The sequence below is a fragment of the Neolamprologus multifasciatus genome, chromosome 3 (genome assembly GCF_963576455.1).
Source record: "Neolamprologus multifasciatus chromosome 3, fNeoMul1.2, whole genome shotgun sequence".
In the NCBI taxonomy this organism is placed as follows: Eukaryota; Metazoa; Chordata; class Actinopteri; order Cichliformes; family Cichlidae; genus Neolamprologus; species Neolamprologus multifasciatus.
Window position 1 is genome coordinate 39,010,472 of NC_140441.1, and position 22,165 is coordinate 39,032,636.

A 22,165-nucleotide genomic window follows, 5' to 3' on the forward strand; every position below is an offset into this window, starting at 1 on the left:
CACGGCCCTTCTGAGGGTGTTCGACTCTGACACTGACAAGGAGGATTTGTTTGGTTTTGAAAGTGACAACGAAGGAGAGAAGCTGAGAGTGGATGACGAAGCCATCCTGAGCCTGTTCGTTTCCGACACTGTAGAAGAGGACTTTGGTGGTTTTAGTGCGCAGGAAGAAGAGAAAGATGGTGGTGAATGACTGACTTTTCTTCTTGTTAAAGCCGTGTCACTGCACCTGAGCCTAAAAGGTAGGCCAAATCTATTTTTCTGGTGTGCTGTAGGTTATTGTTATGTACTACATTTGTTACTCATTTATGAAGCACAGTACATGTTTACTACTTGTATTTACCGGTACTTCTACATATACCTGCACTGTAAAAACGATAACTAGTAATTGTTGATTTGATTGAAGTTTTCAAATTAAACTGACTTAGAAATAAAACTTTCCATTTACAACCTAAAAAAGCTTGTCTGCCCAACAAATTTCTTCCATTGTTGTCCTAACTAAGATTTTCTAGAGAGCATAACAAAGATTTTCAACTTTTGAGTAGATTTTTTGAGTCAAGTTGGGAACCAGTGGGAAACCCGTAGATGACTGGCACACGTGGGCTGAACAAGTTTGAACTGGACCAAACGAGCCTGAGCAGACCTGAGCAGTGTGATTGTGGTTTGTCGATGTGTTCTGGACTGAAAACCTGCTAAGAAAATTTGAACAAACGTGGCCAAAGTTGGATGAAAATTACAATTTTTCGACCATTACGGATTTTACCTGGTCTGAAGTTGGACTGTATTATTTGACAATTTTTTTGGACAGGTGCGGGAGCTGCCGACCATTTGCCCTAGCAGGTAAGCTAACTAGATCTATTATTAGGATTTTCTACAAGCGCCTAGGCTGCATCCTCATCAGGACCCAGGAGGGTGGAATGAGTAAAACACTGGGCGGGGGGAAGCCAAACAATAACATATTTAAGTTATCTAAGTGACTTATATATCATGTTTAAGCTAGCGAAGGACCGGGTGGGGGGGTTGAAAAAACGTCTCCGAAAACGTAGAAGCATTTTTGCAAATATGTGTTGTCTAATAAACTGAGCAGATATTTGAAATTTACACAGCTACATTCTCGCCTGAAAATATCTTAAAAGTTTACTTTGTGACCAAGAAAGAGTAATAAGAGTAATATTAAAACTAAGTGGCTGCCGCCATTGTTGGAAACTAGAATCGGCTGGGCCGCGCTATGAATTCTGGCATAGGGTGGGCCACAAAGGATACACCTGACCCATCCTTCAAAACTGTGGAAAGTATTATATTGTTTTGAGAGCCTTTTTGCTGGTGAAGTATTGATTTTATGTACAATTCCACGGGTAGACGCGATCTGTACGGTCCGACTTTGCACATGCGCAGTAAGGATCAGGGAGTCCGATCCGTAACTCTTTTTTTCTCGTTTTTTTTTCTACATTATATTGAAATGTTTCATTATTGCAAACATTTTCTCTCAGGCGGATAGACGTTGTGGAGTGTCAGCCTATGGTGTCCAGTGTGTGTGTCCAGGAGAGATGACCTGCGCTGTTTTCCTCTGAGGAGGTAAGACTGTCCTAATTTATAATTTAATTATTATTCAAATTGGGCATGATTTATACTAGATTGACTATATTGAAGTGGTACAGTATTTGCTGGGGTTGGCCAACTTTATTATATTGTGCTACTATTCCAGTCAAGACCCTTGCCAGTGTTACATTGAAATCCTTACCCTGAGCTTTTCTTTACACAGAAAATGTGTAAAGAAATTTCTTTCAAGAAAAGAGTCCCCATGCTAAATCGAAATTGTGAAACAGAAAGGCAATCTCATAATTTTAGCATGTTTTTTTTTTCTTCTTTTAGTGCTAGAAATAGGACTTCTATAGACTGAGATGGTTAGGGAAAGAATACTAAGGCAGGTCACAGAATCTGATTGGTCACAGATTTTGGTGCAACTTAGAACATAATATGTATTTGCATATTGATACTGGGTTTTGTGGAGGGTATTTCTATTCCTGTGCAAAAGACGTATTCATGAGAGATTTTTGAAGTAGGTTTTGCTGTTGATAACACAGTCAGGCATATAACATAGTGCAGACTGTCCAAGACAGCTACCCAGGAATTTTCTGTGCTGAATAAATGACAATATTTTGGTGAATGTCTTGTTTAGATATCTGAAAAATTTCATTGGATCACAAGCAAAGACCTCCTGGGGACCTTTAATGCATCCCTTGACAAATTTGTGCCTGGCCTGCTGAAACTGTACCGGCCTAAGAAGGGAGCTCTTTGTGAGGAGATTGAAGACCTCCTGGATAAACTTGATGAACAGGTGAGTGAAGTGCTTCTTTATCTGACATTTTTAGAAGAGAGTATACTTTTCTCTTAACAGAAACTGAAAAAGATGTTGGCTTCAAACAAAACACATCAGTCAGTAAAAATTAATGTCATCAGTCATTGCTTTGTTCTTATTTGGCAGTATTTCTATTTAGTTTGTAAATAGAAAGTAAAATTGTTAACATGGTGTTGTTGTTTTTTTTTTGCGTGTTGCTGGGTCTGACCTGTGCTTTATTTACATTACTATGAGAGTTCTGATTTTGCATTGTGTATAGTACACCATGTTACTACACTAATTGAAATTCTTGTTTTCCACTGAATACTCTTTAGGCATCTGAGATTGTGTCCCACCGGCACTGAGAGGCCAGCCCATTTTCCTCAGAGAGGATGCAACAGAGGTTTTCCTGAAGTGCTTAGTAAGTACAAAAAAGTAATGCAAGTAAAACTAATTGCTATGAGATGTTTTTAAAGGATGAGTTAATCCAAAATGGAAATGTACACTTCCTCAGTGCAGTCCAGATAATTTTTGGATTGCAGTTGTCATAACTCTCACTCCTTTTTTTTTTCTGCTGAGCAGCAGCTGGGCATTGTTAGTGGGTGTTCCATAGCAGAAAATATTTTTGTACAAAACTCACAAGGTGCCATTAAAAGAAAATAAGCTTTTTCTTCTTAAAACCTCTATAAGTCAAATGACCAGCATGGTATAGAGGTTAAAGTTGAATCTTTAGAAATTTGTTTTGTCTTTAGTTTTTCTTAGCTTTCAACAATTCATATTTTACTTTTCTTCAGGACACTGACATTTTGGAACCAGTGTTGAACGGTGCATCAGTTGCCATCCTCACCATCCTACAAGATGATGATGCTGATACGTCGAGAACATGCAGTTGTGTTGGAAAGGGACATCGTGCTACATAACATTCCAGACCTCTCTACTGCCTTGGCATACCTCTTTGGCCTTCTGTATGCCCTCAACATTGATTATCCAAAGCAGATGAGTTATATCTTTGAAGCAATTGAGGCCATCTTATTTTGACCTGGTTGGACAATATGAAGGTTAAGTGGATAAATCATTATTCGAAATGTAAGTTTTAGTCAGATGAATCTGTATTGTTGAGAATATATGGTGAAAATTTGTCTTGTAGTATTTTAAAAGATTTGTTATGGTGTTTTCCACTTCACATGAAGCATAGAACTGGTGTTTTACCTGTTAGTTTCCTCTTCATTGATGGTAACATTTCTAATAACTTTTAACTTCCATAGTTCATCATAGTAAGCCCATGTAAAATGTCAATGTCTGGGTACATAGGCAATCGTTTGTGGCATTACCCTATTTAAGGTGAAATAGTTATGTTCAGCTTTTACAAGACGGTCAGGGTGTGTGTGCGTGAATTATTAAGTTGCTGGACACTTTTCTTTTTTCGTTCTGGACTCTGGAATTTTAACGTCTCTGCTGGGGTGCTCAAAGCACCCAAAAGAAACATGTTTTTGTTTGTTTATTTCTTTTCTTTCTTTCTTTTTTTTTAAACAGAAATTCACCCTACTGCCCATGACATTCTGAAATGTACTGAAAGCACTGTTGAACAAAATAAATAAGCTTTTAGATAACATTGAATTGTGCTTTGTTTTATTCTATATCTATTTATTGAGTGTTTTTTCAAGTATAATAACAGCATACATTTTCCTTTGTTTATACAAGTACATTTTCAACTCACTGGAGTAAGAATTGTATGATTACTCAACAAGAATATCCTTGTTTGGTGAAGGCAGAAAAACATGGCATTGAAACCAGAATTTCTTCGTTAGACTTCCAGGGTTATCCTAATTAGGTGAACAAGAAGAACCAAGTTGGCAGAAACTTGTAAATCCTTAGTTAAGTCAACAACAGTTGCAAAAGTTGAGAAAACTCAAAAATCTCTTGCATCATGTTGCCTTGAAATTTAAGTTTTCTCAACTTTTTCTCTTTTACAGTGTAAAAAGTTGTGCAAATATGAACCCATAACTTGTTTTTCAAAATATTAATAAAAGGGGGTGTCTCCAAACAGCCATCTCTTTCCTGACAATTCCCTTTGTGCATATTCTCTTACATATGATAAGTCAACATTGAAACACCTGCAGCTTTTAGTCAGGTGCGGCTAATGTATGTACAAAACCGGATTTTCCCCTGATTTTAGCTTGTGCGGCTAATATTCAGGTGCGCTTTGTAGTCCGGGAAATACAGTAGGTACTGATAGTTTTCTGTAATAACACTTGGAAGGATATATCCTGGTAAAAGTAGAGCATATCTTCGTGGCAGCTAAACTCATTATCATGGAATCATCAATTAGCCAACAGCCTGAGTAACACTCTGAAGAAGGAAGAGCTTTCAAAACTGAAGTTAAGAAATGATTTCACAAGAATTATATTTCATGCTTAACTCAGTATGTTGTGCTGTTTCCACCATGTGGACAAAATACTTCATTTGTTATCTCTGCTGAATAATACATTCATCCATGAAGGCATTTGGACTTCTGGATCACTGGGTGCTTCATGCCATATAAAGCCAAATTGATTTGTGATTGTATAGTTTTTATTTCGACATAAAGACAAAGGGGTCCTAAAACTAGTCGCAGTGGCGAAACGGATGATAAAGTGTGCATGTCAGAACTAGAAAGTCATTCTCATAGAGGAAGTATTAAAAAAAAAAGCTTCTAACTTTTCTGTCTTTTTCCATGGCCTCACTGAGTCACAGCCTGCTTTATGATTCTTATAAACCAGCCAAGCACAAGCCAACCTGACACCTGAATTAGGTTGAAATTTGATAATATTGTTGTGCTTTAATATGATCGTTAAAGTGAACCGACCATAATTGTGGCATGATCGGTTAGCCAACCATCTTGATAACAATCTGAAGAAGTAGCCGCTTTCAAAACATCCTTTAACTCTGAAGTTGTGTCACAAGAGATGGATTCATAGCTACCAAAATATTTTTAATTGTAAACTGTATCGATACAAATGTTTGTGAGCTGTGACTTTGTTTTGTGCCTCATCCATGCCAAGAAACTTCCAATAGCAGAATTCCTGCTCTACAAGAAAGATACATTTAGTATGTTAGATTTTGCTGGGAAAAATTAGAAAATTAGAAATATTTGCGGTGACTTCCAGATGGTATTGCATGGTGGATCAAAATCTGATGGTGCTTATAATATTAGAATTCAATTCATTTTGACAAGATCCTCAATATCTCATCTACGACAGAGGCTACACCATGTTTTACATATGGCTGTAGACACTCACTGTGCCTCCCTGTCGACTTTTTTCTTCTGGCAAAAATCTCAAATCTTGATTAATTACTCCTTCATACCTGATTTCCGTCCAGTTCATGTGTAATTTGGCATACTCCCTGGCTCCATTAGTAGAGAATGGCCTCGTAATGGTCACCCTTCCACTGACACCATTTCTGCTGAAGCCTCAGTGAACTGCAGATGGATCAACTGAGGGGTCAGACAACCCATCCCTCGAGTTAGGTGCTTTTTTATGGCTGGATGATTCACAGGTCAGGTGCTGATAATAAGTAAAATTAAGTCGTCATAATTTTACATTAAGGAACAAATTCTGAAATTACTCTGCAATAATGATAAATAGTACCACTTTATAACACTTTTGTTGTCACATGCCCACAACCTTTTCAAATGTGATGCTGGTATCTGATTCAAAATTAAGATTATTTAGTAATAGTAAAATTCTTCACTTTAAAAAGTAGTTAATTTGTTATTAATTCTGTGTTCTATTGTGAAATTAAGACTTTGCAAGATTTAATGATGCTTTTTCGAAAAACACAATAAAACACACAATAAATCTTAATTAAACATATTAAACATTCTGTGGAGCCTCTTTCTGGAGCACTCAATCTATAAAATTAAATGAGTAAACAAAAGGAGACGAAAACGATTATTTTGAAAGAAGTACAGGAAAAGCCTGGCTGGCATGTTTTATTTTCTTTTTCAGTTCCTGGTTTTGCGACTACAAAGAAACACTATATACAGAACGTGGAGCTGTTCAGCACCGTCTCACTCAAAGGCTGAAAGTACTCCCTGGTGTTGAAAAGAAAAAAGACAAAATATTCTACAATTTACTGCAAACTCAGATTCTTCTGTCCTTTCTTCAATGAACTGCCATTCGCTTTGGGTCTTCTGTTTTTTACAGATAGTAACTGTTACGGCCCTGAAGCCTTCAGGTCCTTGACCCACAAACCTGGAATAAAAGTTAAAGCTAACAGAAGCACAGTGTTCACATTATAGTTGGGATCTCTGAGCATGGATGGGCATGAGGATTTGAAGTTGCCACACTGAAAACACACAAAAAGTAACATGTGACTAACACAAAGGAGCACAACAGTCACAAACCCAAAATGATTACCTGATCTGCTACAACACAAAACCAAAAGTAGCAACAAATAATCACAAGTGATCTGTTGTCTCCACCACACAGTCAGTCACATACAAGTGGCCCTATACCACAACAAGTTACTTTAATCCGAAAAGTTCAGTAAATCAAGCACACTAGTGACCAACCACAAAATGGAGAGCTATGGTCACACAATGATCACATCAAGGGTGGCTCAGCACCCCACAGTGTTATTGCCATCACCTGGCCAACAACACTCACAAGTGATCCAACAAAATAGCCATATTCCCCACAACACTAAAGGTCACAGCACAAAACACTCACCTCACAAGGATCTCATTAGCATCCATCAACACTGACATATGCACACACACGGTGCACACACAATGCCAACTTAAAAACAGCCTACCTGCCTCAGCTACAGACCATGATCAAGAATGGTCTCAAACTTCCTACCAAGTTTGGTGCGACTGATTTACTATGTGCAACTCCCAGCCTAAAACACTAAAAACAATAAAACCCTAACTTTACCTACCCTAGTCTTCAGTGGTGTACCAGGCTCGAGGCGACTTTAAACGCGAACTCGAGAGCAGGCAGCAGACCAGAGATATAGTCTCCTACCAAACTCTGAAGCGTACCCCCACCCAGGATAGCCACCAAACACAACAAATTAAAACAACAAAGCAAAACAACAAACGAGTGCTTCGCTGGAAGGGCGGCACAGCCACCCAGTTGAAACACACTGACTAAAGGGACGTTGCTCAATCACAGCGAAGACCTTCACTCACCCACTTAAAAGCAATACAAAAAACTGATATTCAATCTCCACTGAAATGTCCAAAGATCCCGGACGAGCCCCCACTTATGTTACGACCCGGCTCAAAGCCGCAACACAAAAAAGGAGATGAACACCAGAGTGCCAGCGACAAGAGGCCTCAAATCCCAAAATGCACAGCAGGTTGGCCAAAATGGCTGGCGCCGCAAAGGCAAGTGAGCTCCCCGGGGAGCTTGCCTCAGGTATGCTTTTATCCACACCTGACTAGGTGTGGCCAATTAGCACCAGCTGAACACACCGAGCAGATTAGAGGCTGCAGAGGGACGTAACAGTAACCATTACCATTACCATGAAGCTGTGTCTGCACTTCTTTTTGCAATGATGGCTCTGATCACTGCTGCCTGTAAATATTGCAGTATAATATACATAGTGTATATATGTGTATAACTATGCAAAAAAATACAATATACATCTTGTATATGAATACAGGAAATGAATAATTTATTATCCAAGTTAACATTTGAAGTTTTAATCTTCCCGGCTCTTCCAGATGAAGGGGCAAGGATGGGTCAGAGGGATCAGTTAAACCACCTTGGTTAACATTTTCAGGCTCCCCCCAAATAATCACATTTCTGTCACGCTGAACAGGATGTACAGAACATATACAGAACAGCGTAAATGATTTTTGTAATATAAAGATTGTGTTTATGAGTCAACTAAGAAAATATTTAAAAAACATTATATCTTTAAAAATATGCTAATATGTAAATAAACAAAAATATGCCTTTTTAAAAATGATGGGGGAAAAGGGATGAACATAGATCAAAAAACAAAAGCATACAATGACAAGAGCGCTCAGTGAGCGCTACTCGCCCCAAGTACTATAACCTTAGGGTGTCATATCAAAAAATGTTGTGAAGTGTGAAAAAATTAAAGCTAAAGTTTTCATTGAGTTCCACATTTGGTCAGAGTGTGACCTTGAACAAACAAACAAAAACAAACAAACAAAACCAGTAACATCCCCCCCACCCCCCCTTCATAAGGATATGGGATATATATATATATATATATATATATATATATATAACTTCTGGCATTATAAGACTGTGGTGGGGCGTGGCATGCGGTGCCGTGCAGGGAGGGCGGACGCACCTGCACGGCATCCTTAATCACGTCCACCAAGTTTAAAAACACGAGGACTCAGGGGTTGCGGGGGTGGTGGTGTGAGGTGTTGTAAATAAAATGTCACAAAACGCTGATCCCTGGACCCGCCGTGCCTTATTCACACCACAAAGACGTATGTCATCCAGATATGGACCAGGCCTGGCATAGGTGGCACAGTCTAAGTGATGGCATGCCACATCTGGCTCGATTGTGGTTTGGTTTATGTGGCCCAGGCTCATAGAAAACAGGCCTGGCCCAGATCTGGCATCAAGCTGGCACTGACTCACTGACTGACTGGTGACTGACTGGCAGAGTGTATGTCAACCAGATGCAGGCCAGATATGGCATCGATGCACTATTTATGTTCCTATTTTAGTTAGAAGACCCTAATGCCATGTTGCAATACTATACTGCTATGGTAGCCAACATTTCAAATGCGGGTTTGACAGGTTTGTGAGTGTACACTTTATCCAAAACCTAGTGAGTGTTTACTCATCTGTGCCAGTGGGTGGATATAGTTCAGGCGGTAGAGCAGGTCACCTATTGACCCTGTGCACGAGAAAATGCTAACTTCCTGGTTTGAGACCGGATGTGGGGTTGTACATTTCCGGTAGCTTTACTTGCGGTCAATCACTACTGCGAAGATATACTCCAAAATCATGTCCAAAACTCGAAAACGGAAAGATGTTTTTTGACGTTTAAAGAGTTTAGATCGATTAGTTGTTTACATCACTCAACACAAGCAGAACTGCATCACTGCAGCAGAAGACACATCGTCCACATTCAGAAGCACATCTCTGTATAGTGACTGGTCTTATGATTTAAACAGGCAAATGTTCAGCATTCAAACTACAGGTGAAGAATAGTCAAACCAGATGTTTCCCCGTTATGTCGATATCAGCTAGTCAACTACACACCTACACAGCATGTTAACAAACCATGAAAAAAGCCACACAAAAAAATGAATGATTGCTGGTAACGGTTTCTATACATTAGTATTTACAAAGGGTATGTTGTGACTTACCTTAAAAATTACAGTGGTCCCTCGTTATAACGCAGTTCACCTTTCACCTCGCTGTTTCGCAGAATTTTTAGTGCAAGTTTGCATGCTTATTTTTTTTTACGTCACATTGTGTCCTGCATCCTGATCGCTGCAGACGATCTCCTCCGTGACGTGTCCTGTACAGTACAGAATCGCTGCATCGATCGCTAGCAGTGTGACTCTGAAGTGCAGTGCTGTATGTCCACGATGTCCACGAAACGTTTTGCACCGTCAACTTGATTTCACCTATCGCTGGTTATTTTTATTACATAACACCTGCGATAAACGAGGGACAGCTGAGAAATATAACATTTGAATCCATTTTCTCTTTTGCCCTGAGGCGCGGGGAAAAAATATCAACAAGTCGATGAACATAATTTACAGATATATTGGGTAAATGCCCGAGACATCTATAGAAATGTAAATCGTCGCTTGATTCATTCATTTGCTTAACTTCTTTTGGACCGTAAACAAGCCGACAACCCCACTCACCAAAGAGACAAGGAACAAAACCTAAACATTCGGAGTCTGTTTGTGGAAGCATGAGCAGAGAAGCCCCTACCTCCCCCTCACTAGCTGCCTCGTCTAGATTTTCCAAGGGAAGACCAAAGCATCATGACTTTAACATGGTTGTTATTTTTTGTTTCTTAAGAGACATATTCAATCCTAATTAAATACATCAAATGTTTCGTTGTACTCTAGGGAACCGCTTTATGAACGAGTCAATAAGTAAAATTAAGTGGTCAGCCGAAAGGAGAAGAGGTCAGTATGAGGCAATTATTTTGGTGAAGAAAGAAAGAGATGCTGTGAAAGTCTGACCAGCATGAATCACATGACACGTATCGGTTTTTCAAAGTTAGTTCCTAGTTTTGAAGCACCAAAGAAGCAGTACATAAGCACTGATCTTAGAGCTGTTCAGCACCTTCTCATTGGAAGGCTGGAGCTACTAGTTGGTGCTGAGAAGAAATCTGTTTTACAAATATTCAACGTATACTCCAAAAGGTCTGCTACAAAATCTATTCTGTCTTTTTTTTTTTAATTGAATGATGTCTTGATGTCTTCTGTTTTTCACAGACATACTTTACATTGCAATGAAGCTGGTGACTGTGTCTGCACTTCTTTGTGCAATGATCACTCTGATCGTTGTTGCTGGTGAGTGTTGCAGTCTAATGTACATAATGTGCATATGTGTGAACTAATCATACAAATAACAGTATGAATATAATTGTCAACTTTGACGGTTAAATGTTTTACTTTGTCCTGCTCTTCCAGAAGAAGGTGGGAAAGAGGAAAGGTCATCAGGTTGGTCAACATTTTCAGGATTTTCACTGAAATTAATCACATTTCTGTGACGCTGAACAGAAGAGCATCACATAAATATCTGCTTATGTGCAGTTAAATCTTCAGCACAAAGTTGTTTTGAGGCCCTGGAGAGAAAATATTTCCAGAAATGTTACATATAACCAATATGTTAAAATACACCAACAAATATGTACACTTTAAAAATCCTTAATTACTTTTACTCAAGTATTATTTCCTTGTCATCAGAAGAACATCTTGTTGAGAAGAGAGGGTGGTTGTGGTACAAGCGTCACGGTTGGTATAAGTATGGCACCAGATACTACCACTATTTTCCCTATCGTTTGGATTGGGCTCATGCTCAGGTAAAAACAGTGATTTGGATTTTTTCATTTGTCCCATCTCGTTAATTCCCTTTAATGTTTTATAAAGTCCAGCTTGGTTAAATCGCTTTTTTTTTCTTTGAAATTTCTGGTGTCTGTTGATCTGCACTACAGAATACTGTCAGTCTATGCATGCAAACCTGGCATCTGTACGCAACCTCAGAGAGTACCGGGTGATTCAAAGTGTCATATATCGTGCCACTCACAGTTACCCAACTACATGGCTTGGAGGCTCTGACGCTCAGAAGGTATATTACTGATCATGAAACAAAGGCTTGCATATCAAGCATTTTACTTTGATAATATTCTATTTATGTACATAGTTTTAAATGCATTATTGTCCATTTTGTTTTGTTTTATAGGAGCGTTATTGGTTTTGGGCCGATGGAACTCCTTTCAGTTTTACGTACTGGTGTCGTGGAGAGCCTAACAATGCTCGCCGCAGAGAGCACTGCCTGCACATGAACTTTTCAAGTAAGTATATGAATAAAGTGTAATGCTGATGTTCTGGGTATCCAGACTTGTTTGGTGTGTCAAATACTTACACTGGTTGTTTCAGTTCAAAATAACAGTATCTTTCAGTTAATATTACATAACAAATCATTGTGGTATTTCATTAAATATGAATATTATGTATATATCAAATGATATCTATATATTTATGTATTTATATATGTTGTGAAACTATAGTCAAAGGTGGTTTGCTGTCATAAAAAACGAAATCTTATCCTCAGTACAAATAAGTATGCGTTCATGTTATCATGATTTCACTTAATGTTGGTTTTTGGTGCTTAAAGGATACAACTGCATGAACGATATCTACTGTCAATACCGATACCCATATGTCTGCGTCTGGAAAAGAAGATGGTTCACTGGACAAAGAAGCAAATGATCTCATATATCCCCTTGAAAAATCCCATTTTACATCTTTACTTCTTTTTCTTTGCTGTAACGCTATATAAGGAACGATACGACAAGTGACATAAAGTGGAGTTTGGTTTTCTCTTTCAATAGGAGCAAACTGAATGTGCAATGGAAAGAATGCTTTTAGTAAATCTTTATTTTCCCGAATGAACTTTTCTTTTTCGTCTTCATGATTAAAATCTCAAGCATTGAATCCAACTGGTCTGTGTGTCTGTTCCACATCTCACATATTTTGGGGTCTAATAACTAAAGTCTGAGACATCCACCTGCATCATTCCATTTAAGAGCAATCACGTCTTCTGCTCTGCTCATCTGTGTCTTATGTGCATGAAAGCTTTATGGTAGAAAATGTGAACATGCATAATGATTGCTGTGAAATTTTAGCTTCATATACACTCAGAAAAATAAAGGTGCCAACTGGAACCAAAATGGTTCTTTAGACTGATGCCATAGAAGAACCTTTTTTGGTACCACACTGCAAATTTCTTGTAGCTTAACAAGATTTATTGTCTTAAATTTAGCCAGATTATCTTGTCCATCTTGTTTTGAACATTACAAGCTAGTTTCCAGTCTCATGTGTTAGATGATTAGACTTGTTTCAAGTATATATTACTTTTTTTTCTTATTTAGTCTGTAAATCTAAAAATGAACCATTTCACATTTATTTCAAGCAAAAATAGCTTTTAGATAGAGTGTAAAACAAAAAATTATCTTAAAATAAGAAACATTCACCTTTTTCCTTGAAATAAGAAAGTCAATCATTGGAAGGTATATTTATACCTGAGACCTGTCACAGATGTATTTGTTATCATGTAAAATAAGCCACTTTACTCTAACGGCATGATGTATAGCATCTTCAATCACCAAAAACTCCATATTAGCAACCTCTGATACAGGACCTAGTCCTTTCTCATTTACAAATATCGGATGCTCAGTTCCTGCTTCACTTTGACAACACTCCAGCAGCTGATTGTGCTTTACAAGAGACTTGCACACATTCTTAAAGTTTAATTTGGCTGACCATTGTTTAAAAAAAACTGTGTTTAGACTCGGATTTCATACACGTATGACAAATTACAGGTCCCACGGCAATAATCTGAGAGGGAAGATGCAGCATGTAATCTTCTATCATTTTTTTTTAGTTTGGACACAGTTTGTAATAACACAACTGGGGGAAAAAGTATTTTAACAATTTCAATTAAATCCAAAATAAACTGGATAAAGGGATTTTTCTCTACAACACTGTCCAATAAGAATGGCAAAATCTTGATCAATATAAGCATTTGTTTTAATCTGTTGTCACTTGAAGCTAAAGTAGCATTAATTTTTTTTTATGAATTATAGAACATTTTTTGAGACATTTTATTAAATTCAATGAGTTAATATTCCAAAATCTCTTTTTCCCAAAGTCTGTTTTTGTTTCATAATGGGGTTTTTCGTAATGGTGTGTTAATTTCAGAAGGTCATTTAACAACTGAATTTCTTATTCCGGCAATCAGGGTCAGTGGGTGGGACCTGAATGCTCATTGGCTGCTGCTTAAACAGGTGCTTAAAATTAAAGTGTCTCAAAATGTTTCTATTATTACAAAAAAGAATCGTAGTGAAATAAATATTTAATTAAATATTATAAAAATACACAATGTAAAATAAAAATTAAATGACACGTTTTAACACTTTGGTGTTCCATAGTCTAGTTTATATTAAAAAGTTAAATAATGTATTAGCACCAGAGATGGGCAGTAACGCGTAACGCGGTACTGTAATCTGATTGCTTTTTTCAGGTAACGAGTAAAGTAAGGGATTACTATTGCAAAAACGGTAATTAGATTACCGTTAATTTCCTGTAGGAACGCTGCGTTACTGCGTTACCGTAATTTTTTTGCGAGAATGTCTCATGACAGTGATGTAAGCGAGTGCGACGTTCATGACAACAGCTGTGTGCAGATCAACAATGGATAATATATCGAGTGCGGAGAGAGTATGAGCATGCAGCGTTTAAAGCGTGGAAGTACTGACCTTACTTTGAGTTTGATTCCATAAAAAGTGACAAAAACATTAGCGTCCGCTGTTCACTGCGTGGGAAGAAAACTTCTTTTTACAGTGAAAAAAACCCTAAACAAGCACCGAGTGTGCAACGACGTAATGGGAAATTCACAGAGAAACTCGCAGATTCTTCAACTGACCGCTGCGGCACACCTGCACCAGGGTAAACCTCCACCTACCCTACTCCTGCTTTACAGGTGAAAATAGAGCAACAGGACCGCTGAGTCTTTGATTTTATTTATTTTCTGCTGTGTTTTACTTGCATCTATTTGAAAGAGTGAGTGTAAACACACAAAAAATATATTTTATGTGCTGAAATGTGCAGAAAATAAGTTTAAATGTTAAACAAATTTCTTCCAGTCAGAGAATGTTGCATATAATTCAATTTTTGCTTGATGCATAAAGTTAAAAGATTAAAACTAATAAACAAGTTAAAAAAAGAGACTTTTCCATTTGATTACATTTTGTATGATGGATTATGTAGAAAAAGTAGAATTGGGCTGAAAGATCTATCGCTTTATCACCTATTCAGGTTGTAAATTGTGTTTTTAAAAAGTAACTAAGTAACTAATTACTTTTGAAAATAAATAATCAGTAAAGTAACGGGATTACTTCTTTGGGAAAGTAATCGGTAATTAGTTACTGATTACTTTTTTCAAGTAACTTGACCAACACTGATTAGCACTAGATTAGGTTCCTGTATTCCTCGGTACAACCATCACTCCCACATATCACACGAAAGTCTGGACTACTGCTATGAATTGTATTAATATGGCTCAAAAGAGACTTTAATGTTAAGGCAACAAAAACAAAACAAATCCAACACCTCCAACACGCCATCTTGTTTGGGGAAAAGACCTGAAAGAAGTTCTTGGCGGGCAGAATAGTAGAGGTCAATACCAAGTTTGAAGGGGTGGTTTATACCAAGTCTGCATTTAACTTGTGTAGTAATGTAATTGTAAAGACGACTACAATAGTCATAGTAATTGATGGGTTATTTGTTAAAATAATTTTTTCGAATGCCGGTTCATTATGCATGTTATGTTCATGTTTTACAAGCTTTACACAGACGAAAATGTGTAACACTACCTCCCCCCTGGCTGCCCTCAAGTGGCTCTGTCCATTATCTCACTGTTTGAATCAAAGGACATGAGGGAGCAGGTTCGGACTGGATTCTGTTAAGGTAATTAACTTTTACTTGCAAACATTTAAGGTTCTTTTAGCTTTGACTTACTGTAGTAACATCAGTCGTGGTCAAATATTAAGTTTTACCAAGGCAGTATTATCAGTTCACTACCAATGGGTAGTTAGCCAAAACTGCCAGCCAGCTAGCTAGCTCAGTTCATTCATGGTTAAATATCTTTAAGCATAAATGACAATTAACAATACAAATCTAACAGTGTCTTCTTGGCTTAATGTATGATGGTCGATAAATGAAATGTACAAAGAAAATTTAACTATATTACAAAAGAACATCTATCTTGGAAACATCAAATGACTGGAGCATAACTTGTCAACTAGTCCGAAAATAAGTTATACAGGAACAGTCAAAGACACACCTTCTCAAGTCACATTTCTATTCATTCAAAACACTTATGCATAGCTGTATTTTATTCAGCTCTTACAGAATTCAAAGTACAGGTTCATGTGAGTATTAATGTACGGCTCAGCTCTACTGAATTTCTGAGTTTCTAGAGCAGACACAGAGCTCACATCACAACAGACTTCAGGCGCCATTTTAGTGACTTTAACAATATTATAAATTTTAATATCGGTCTAGCTGACATTACGTTATGTACGCAATAGAACCACATATTTTAGAAGCCAAAGTTTCAAATTAGTTGGGAGCATCTTCACTTAATTATAACAGTGTTTTTTAAGAGAAACAGTTCTGTATATCGATACTAAATTGCATTAACGTCAACGGCTAACGTATCTAACACAGCTAATCGCTACTGTTAGCACAGCATTAACAGCAAGCTACAATGATGAGTAACAAAAACAAAACAGTAAAAAGGTTTTTAATGAAAATGTTATACAACAGTCCCAGAATCCAGAGCTTGAAAGATCAGCAGGTACTCAAGACTGTTAGCCGCTTCGCTCTCACCGTCTGTGAGAAAGTGTTTTTTCCCTTAGAAAGTTCAAGGCCCGCCGCTCGCGCAATCTGTCTGTGCATGCGCATCCCAACGACTGACCCCCGTCCGCTCCCGGGAGGTTGCCATAGTACGACGTGTTCTAACGTCACTCTCTCTCTGTCATTTGGCTCGAAACACATATTAACAAATTGCTCAGTGATGAAGAAGTACTGAGATCATTTACCTAAGCAGTGTACATTCTGTTGTGCAATTGTTATTTACTTGTATTTTATAATTTGACTTTACATACTGCTGGCTGGTTTATAAGGTTTACAATAACTAGCATTATCATTATGCTATATTTTCTAATATATATAATAATCTCAAAAGTAATGCCTTGAAGCAGAAAATAGTAATAATTTATTAAAACTTAAAACTAAAGTACAGTATTTAAATGTGTGTATTGTGTCTACCTTTTGTAAACTTACCATATTACCAACGTCTTAATAATAAATTCCATATTCTAATATCACACTATTTGTGATCAATGGGTTTGCGGGATTAGGGGTGTGGGGGGGGGGGTTAGGGTCTTTAGGCTTTGGCCCCCACCCCTGCCACCAGTATATTTTTAAGCAAGTATTTCTAACTTTTATTTTAATATTCAGTTTCCTACCATCTGCTCTTAAAGGGTAATTGCCAGGTAACCCGCCCTCCCCCTTCGCACACACATGCGCGCAAACAAAACACAGTATAATTTACACCCTCATTATAATGAATAAATTTTATGCCACTTTACACCATCAAACTTAGATAGCTAAGGATGAAGAACCTTTTGTTCTTTAAAGAACCATTTGTAATAGCTGAAGAACCATCAATAAAAAGGTTCTTTGACGTATGATGATTCTTTAAAGAACCATGAAGACATCTGAAGAACCATTTAAGAACCATAATTTTCCTAAGAGTAGAGGGTATTACCATAATTGTCAGGCTATAAGCCGCTACTTTTTGCACAAGCTTTGAACCCTGCGGCTTTTAGTCAGGTGCGGCGTTTCTAAGGATTTCTAAGGATGATTTTTGTGATATCGTAGATGATTTGTTTTGTTTGTTCCGCTGTTCTCCGGCACTACATTGCCTGGCAGAAGGATCGGGGTTCAACAGTGGTATGTTGGTCACATGCCCGTCCGCCAGGCAACGTAGTGCCATACGAAGTAGCGCGAAAAACAAACTTCAAAGTAGCGCTACGCGTTCAGCGGGAGGCGTGGATGACGAGCGGCGATAAACTTGCGAAAAGCAAGTTATGCTCAACTCCACCAGTGGATTCTGACAGCGTGGAAAAGTGTGAAAACATCCATGATCACCAACGGATTTCGAAGGGCTGGACTGCTGCATGATGGAGAGGAGGACACCGCCACGGCCCTTCTGAGGGTGTTCGACTCTGACACTGACAAGGAGGATTTGTTTGGTTTTGAAAGTGACAACGAAGGAGAGAAGCTGAGAGTGGATGACGAAGCCATCCTGAGCCTGTTCGTTTCCGACACTGTAGAAGAGGACTTTGGTGGTTTTAGTGCGCAGGAAGAAGAGAAAGATGGTGGTGAATGACTGACTTTTCTTCTTGTTAAAGCCGTGTCACTGCACCTGAGCCTAAAAGGTAGGCCGAATCTATTTTTCTGGTGTGCTGTAGGTTATTGTTATGTACTACATTTGTTACTCATTTATGAAGCACAGTACATGTTTACTACTTGTATTTACCGGTACTTCTACATATACCTGCACTGTAAAAACGATAACTAGTAATTGTTGATTTGATTGAAGTTTTCAAATTAAACTGACTTAGAAATAAAACTTTCCATTTACAACCTAAAAAAGCTTGTCTGCCCAACAAATTTCTTCCATTGTTGTCCTAACTAAGATTTTCTAGAGAGCATAACAAAGATTTTCAACTTTTGAGTAGATTTTTTGAGTCAAGTTGGGAACCAGTGGGAAACCCCGTAGATGACTGGCACACGTGGGCTGAACAAGTTTGAACTGGACCAAACGAGCCTGAGCAGACCTGAGCAGTGTGATTGTGGTTTGTCGATGTGTTCTGGACTGAAAACCTGCTAAGAAAATTTGAACAAACGTGGCCAAAGTTGGATGAAAATTACAATTTTTCGACCATTACGGATTTTACCTGGTCTGAAGTTGGACTGTATTATTTGACAATTTTTTGGACAGGTGCGGGAGCTGCCGACCATTTGCCCTAGCAGGTAAGCTAACTAGATCTATTATTAGGATTTTCTACAAGCGCCTAGGCTGCATCCTCATCAGGACCCAGGAGGGTGGAATGAGTAAAACACTGGGCGGGGGGAAGCCAAACAATAACATATTTAAGTTATCTAAGTGACTTATATATCATGTTTAAGCTAGCGAAGGACCGGGTGGGGGGGTTGAAAAAACGTCTCCGAAAACGTAGAAGCATTTTTGCAAATATGTGTTGTCTTAATAAACTGAGCAGATATTTGAAATTTACACAGCTACATTCTCGCCTGAAAATATCTTAAAAGTTTACTTTGTGACCAAGAAAGAGTAATAAGAGTAATATTAAAACTAAGTGGCTGCCGCCATTGTTGGAAACTAGAATCGGCTGGGCCGCGCTATGAATTCTGGCATAGGGTGGGCCACAAAGGATACACCTGACCCATCCTTCAAAACTGTGGAAAGTATTATATTGTTTTGAGAGCCTTTTTGCTGGTGAAGTATTGATTTTATGTACAATTCCACGGGTAGACGCGATCTGTACGGTCCGACTTTGCACATGCGCAGTAAGGATCAGGGAGTCCGATCCGTAACTCTTTTTTTCTCGTTTTTTTTCTACATTATATTGAAATGTTTCATTATTGCAAACATTTTCTCTCAGGCGGATAGAGGTCGTGGAGTGTCAGCCTATGGTGTCCAGTGTGTGTGTCCAGGAGAGATGACCTGCGCTGTTTTCCTCTGAGGAGGTAAGACTGTCCTAATTTATAATTTAATTATTATTCAAATTGGGCATGATTTATACTAGATTGACTATATTGAAGTGGTACAGTATTTGCTGGGGTTGGCCAACTTTATTATATTGTGCTACTATTCCAGTCAAGACCCTTGCCAGTGTTACATTGAAATCCTTACCCTGAACTTTTCTTTACACAGAAAATGTGTAAAGAAATTTCTTTCAAGAAAAGAGTCCCCATGCTAAATCGAAATTTTGAAACAGAAAGGCAATCTCATAATTTTAGCATGTTTTTTTTTCTTCTTTTAGTGCTAGAAATAGGACTTCTATAGACTGAGATGGTTAGGGAAAGAATACTAAGGCAGGTCACAGAATCTGATTGGTCACAGATTTTGGTGCAACTTAGAACATAATATGTATTTGCATATTGATACTGGGTTTTGTGGAGGGTATTTCTATTCCTGTGCAAAAGACGTATTCATGAGAGATTTTTGAAGTAGGTTTTGCTGTTGATAACACAGTCAGGCATATAACATGGTGCAGACTGTCCAAGACCGCTACCCAGGAATTTTCTGTGCTGAATAAATGACAATATTTTGGTGAATGTCTTGTTTAGATATCTGAAAAATTTCATTGGATCACAAGCAAAGACCTCCTGGGGACCTTCAATGCATCCCTTGACAAATTTGTGCCTGGCCTGCTGAAACTGTACCGGCCTAAGAAGGGAGCTCTTTGTGAGGAGATTGAAGACCTCCTGGATAAACTTGATGAACAGGTGAGTGAAGTGCTTCTTTATCTGACATTTTAGAAGAGAGTATACTTTTCTCTTAACAGAAACTGAAAAAGATGTTGGCTTCAAACAAAACACATCAGTCAGTAAAAATTAATGTCATCAGTCATTGCTTTGTTCTTATTTGGCAGTATTTTTATTTAATTTGTAAATAGAAAGTAAAATTGTTAACATGGTGTTGTTGTTTTTTTTGAGATTGTGTCCCACCGGCACTGAGAGGCCAGCCCATTTTCCTCAGAGAGGATGCAACAGAGGTTTTCCTGAAGTGCTTAGTAAGTACAAAAAAGTAATGCAAGTAAAACTAATTGCTATGAGATGTTTTTAAAGGATGAGTTAATCCAAAATGGAAATGTACACTTCCTCAGTGCAGTCCAGATAATTTTATAGTGGGGATTGCAGTTGTCATAACTCTCACTCCTTTTTTTTTTCTGCTGAGCAGCAGCTGGGCATTGTTAGTGGGTGTTCCATAGCAGAAAATATTTTTGTACAAAACTCACAAGGTGCCATTAAAAGAAAATAAGCTTTTTCTTCTTAAAACCTCTATAAGTCAAATGACCAGCATGGTATAGAGGTTAAAGTTGAATCTTTAGAAATTTGTTTTGTCTTTAGTTTTTCTTAGCTTTCAACAATTCATATTTTACTTTTCTTCAGGACACTGACATTTTGGAACCAGTGTTGAACGGTGCATCAGTTGCCATCCTCACCATCCTACAAGATGATGATGCTCATACGTCGAGAACATGCAGTTGTGTTGGAAAGGGACATCGTGCTACATAACATTCCAGACCTCTCTACTGCCTTGGCATACCTCTTTGGCCTTCTGTATGCCCTCAACATTGATTATCCAAGGCAGATGAGTTATATCTTTGAAGCAATTGAGGCCATCTTATTTTGACCTGGTTGGATAATATGAAGGTTAAGTGGATAAATCATTATTCGAAATGTAAGTTTTAGTCAGATGAATCTGTATTGTTGAGAATATATGGTGAAAATCTGTCTTGTAGTATTTTAAAAGATTTGTTATGGTGTTTTCCACTTCACATGAAGCATAGAACTGGTGTTTTACCTGTTAGTTTCCTCTTCATTGATGGTAACATTTCTAATAACTTTTAACTTCCATAGTTCATCATAGTAAGCCCATGTAAAATGTCAATGTCTGGGTACATAGGCAATCGTTTGTGGCATTACCCTATTTAAGGTGAAATAGTTATGTTCAGCTTTTACAAGACGGTCAGGGTGTGTGTGCGTGAATTATTAAGTTGCTGGACACTTTTCTTTTTTCGTTCTGGACTCTGGAATTTTAACGTCTCTGCTGGGGTGCTCAAAGCACCCAAAAGAAACATGTTTTTGTTTGTTATTTCTTTTCTTTCTTCTCTTTTTTTTTAACAGAAATTCACCCTACTGCCCATGACATTCTGAAATGTACTGAAAGCACTGTTGAACAAAATAAATAAGCTTTTAGATAACATTGAATTGTGCTTTGTTTTATTCTATATCTATTTATTGAGTGTTTTTTCAAGTATAATAACAGCATACATTTTCCTTTGTTTATACAAGTACATTTTCAACTCACTGGAGTAAGAATTGTATGATTACTCAACAACAATATCCTTGTTTGGTGAAGGCAGAAAAACATGGCATTGAAACCCGAATTTCTTCGTTAGACTTCCAGGGTTATCCTAATTAGGTGAACAAGAAGAACCAAGTTGGCAGAACTTGTAAATCTTAGTTAAGTCAACAACAGTTGCAAAAGTTGAGAAAACTCAAAAATCTCTTGCATCATGTTGCCTTGAAATTTTAAGTTTTCTCAACTTTTTCTTTTTACAGTGTAAAAAGTTGTGCAAATATGAACCCATAACTTGTTTTTCAAAATATTAATAAAAGGGGTGTGTCTCCAAACAGCCATCTCTTTCCTGACAATTCCCTTTGTGCATATTCTCTTACATATGATAAGTCAACATTGAAAAACACCTGCAGCT

At 37.8% G+C, this 22,165-nt stretch overlaps 1 protein-coding gene and 2 long non-coding RNA genes across 14 annotated transcripts in view; all 3 read left to right on the forward strand.

The window, feature by feature from the left end:
• The first annotated feature begins 364 nt into the window (after positions 1 to 364).
• On the forward strand, positions 365 to 4,164 carry LOC146523107 (uncharacterized). Of its 2 annotated transcripts, XR_014870145.1 has the most exons (5): positions 365 to 837; positions 1,488 to 1,572; positions 2,177 to 2,335; positions 2,671 to 2,756; positions 3,130 to 4,164. It is a non-coding gene; the product is annotated as an uncharacterized LOC146523107 (long non-coding RNA). The 2 variants fall into 2 exon arrangements; XR_014870144.1 differs by having other exon boundaries at positions 365 to 1,572; positions 3,130 to 4,163.
• A 6,411-nt stretch (positions 4,165 to 10,575) lies between these two features.
• The window catches only part of LOC146523108 (ladderlectin-like), a 16,936-nt gene continuing 5,346 nt past the window's right edge, over positions 10,576 to 22,165 (forward strand). For 2 of the 11 annotated variants that reach the window (XM_085154712.1, XM_085154719.1), the window contains exons 1-3: positions 10,576 to 10,706; positions 10,779 to 10,856; positions 10,977 to 11,006. In XM_085154712.1, coding sequence (XP_085010838.1) covers positions 10,796 to 10,856; positions 10,977 to 11,006 — 91 coding nt within the window. In that variant the 5' untranslated portion in view covers positions 10,576 to 10,706; positions 10,779 to 10,795. Of the gene's footprint in view, positions 10,707 to 10,778; positions 10,857 to 10,976; positions 11,007 to 11,252; positions 11,281 to 22,165 lie in introns of all 11 variants that reach the window. The other 9 variants (XM_085154720.1, XM_085154724.1, XM_085154711.1 and 6 more) reach the window with 8 other exon arrangements.
• On the forward strand, positions 11,501 to 12,503 carry LOC146523109 (uncharacterized). The gene is made up of 3 exons (XR_014873277.1): positions 11,501 to 11,634; positions 11,749 to 11,860; positions 12,184 to 12,503. It is a non-coding gene; the product is annotated as an uncharacterized LOC146523109 (long non-coding RNA).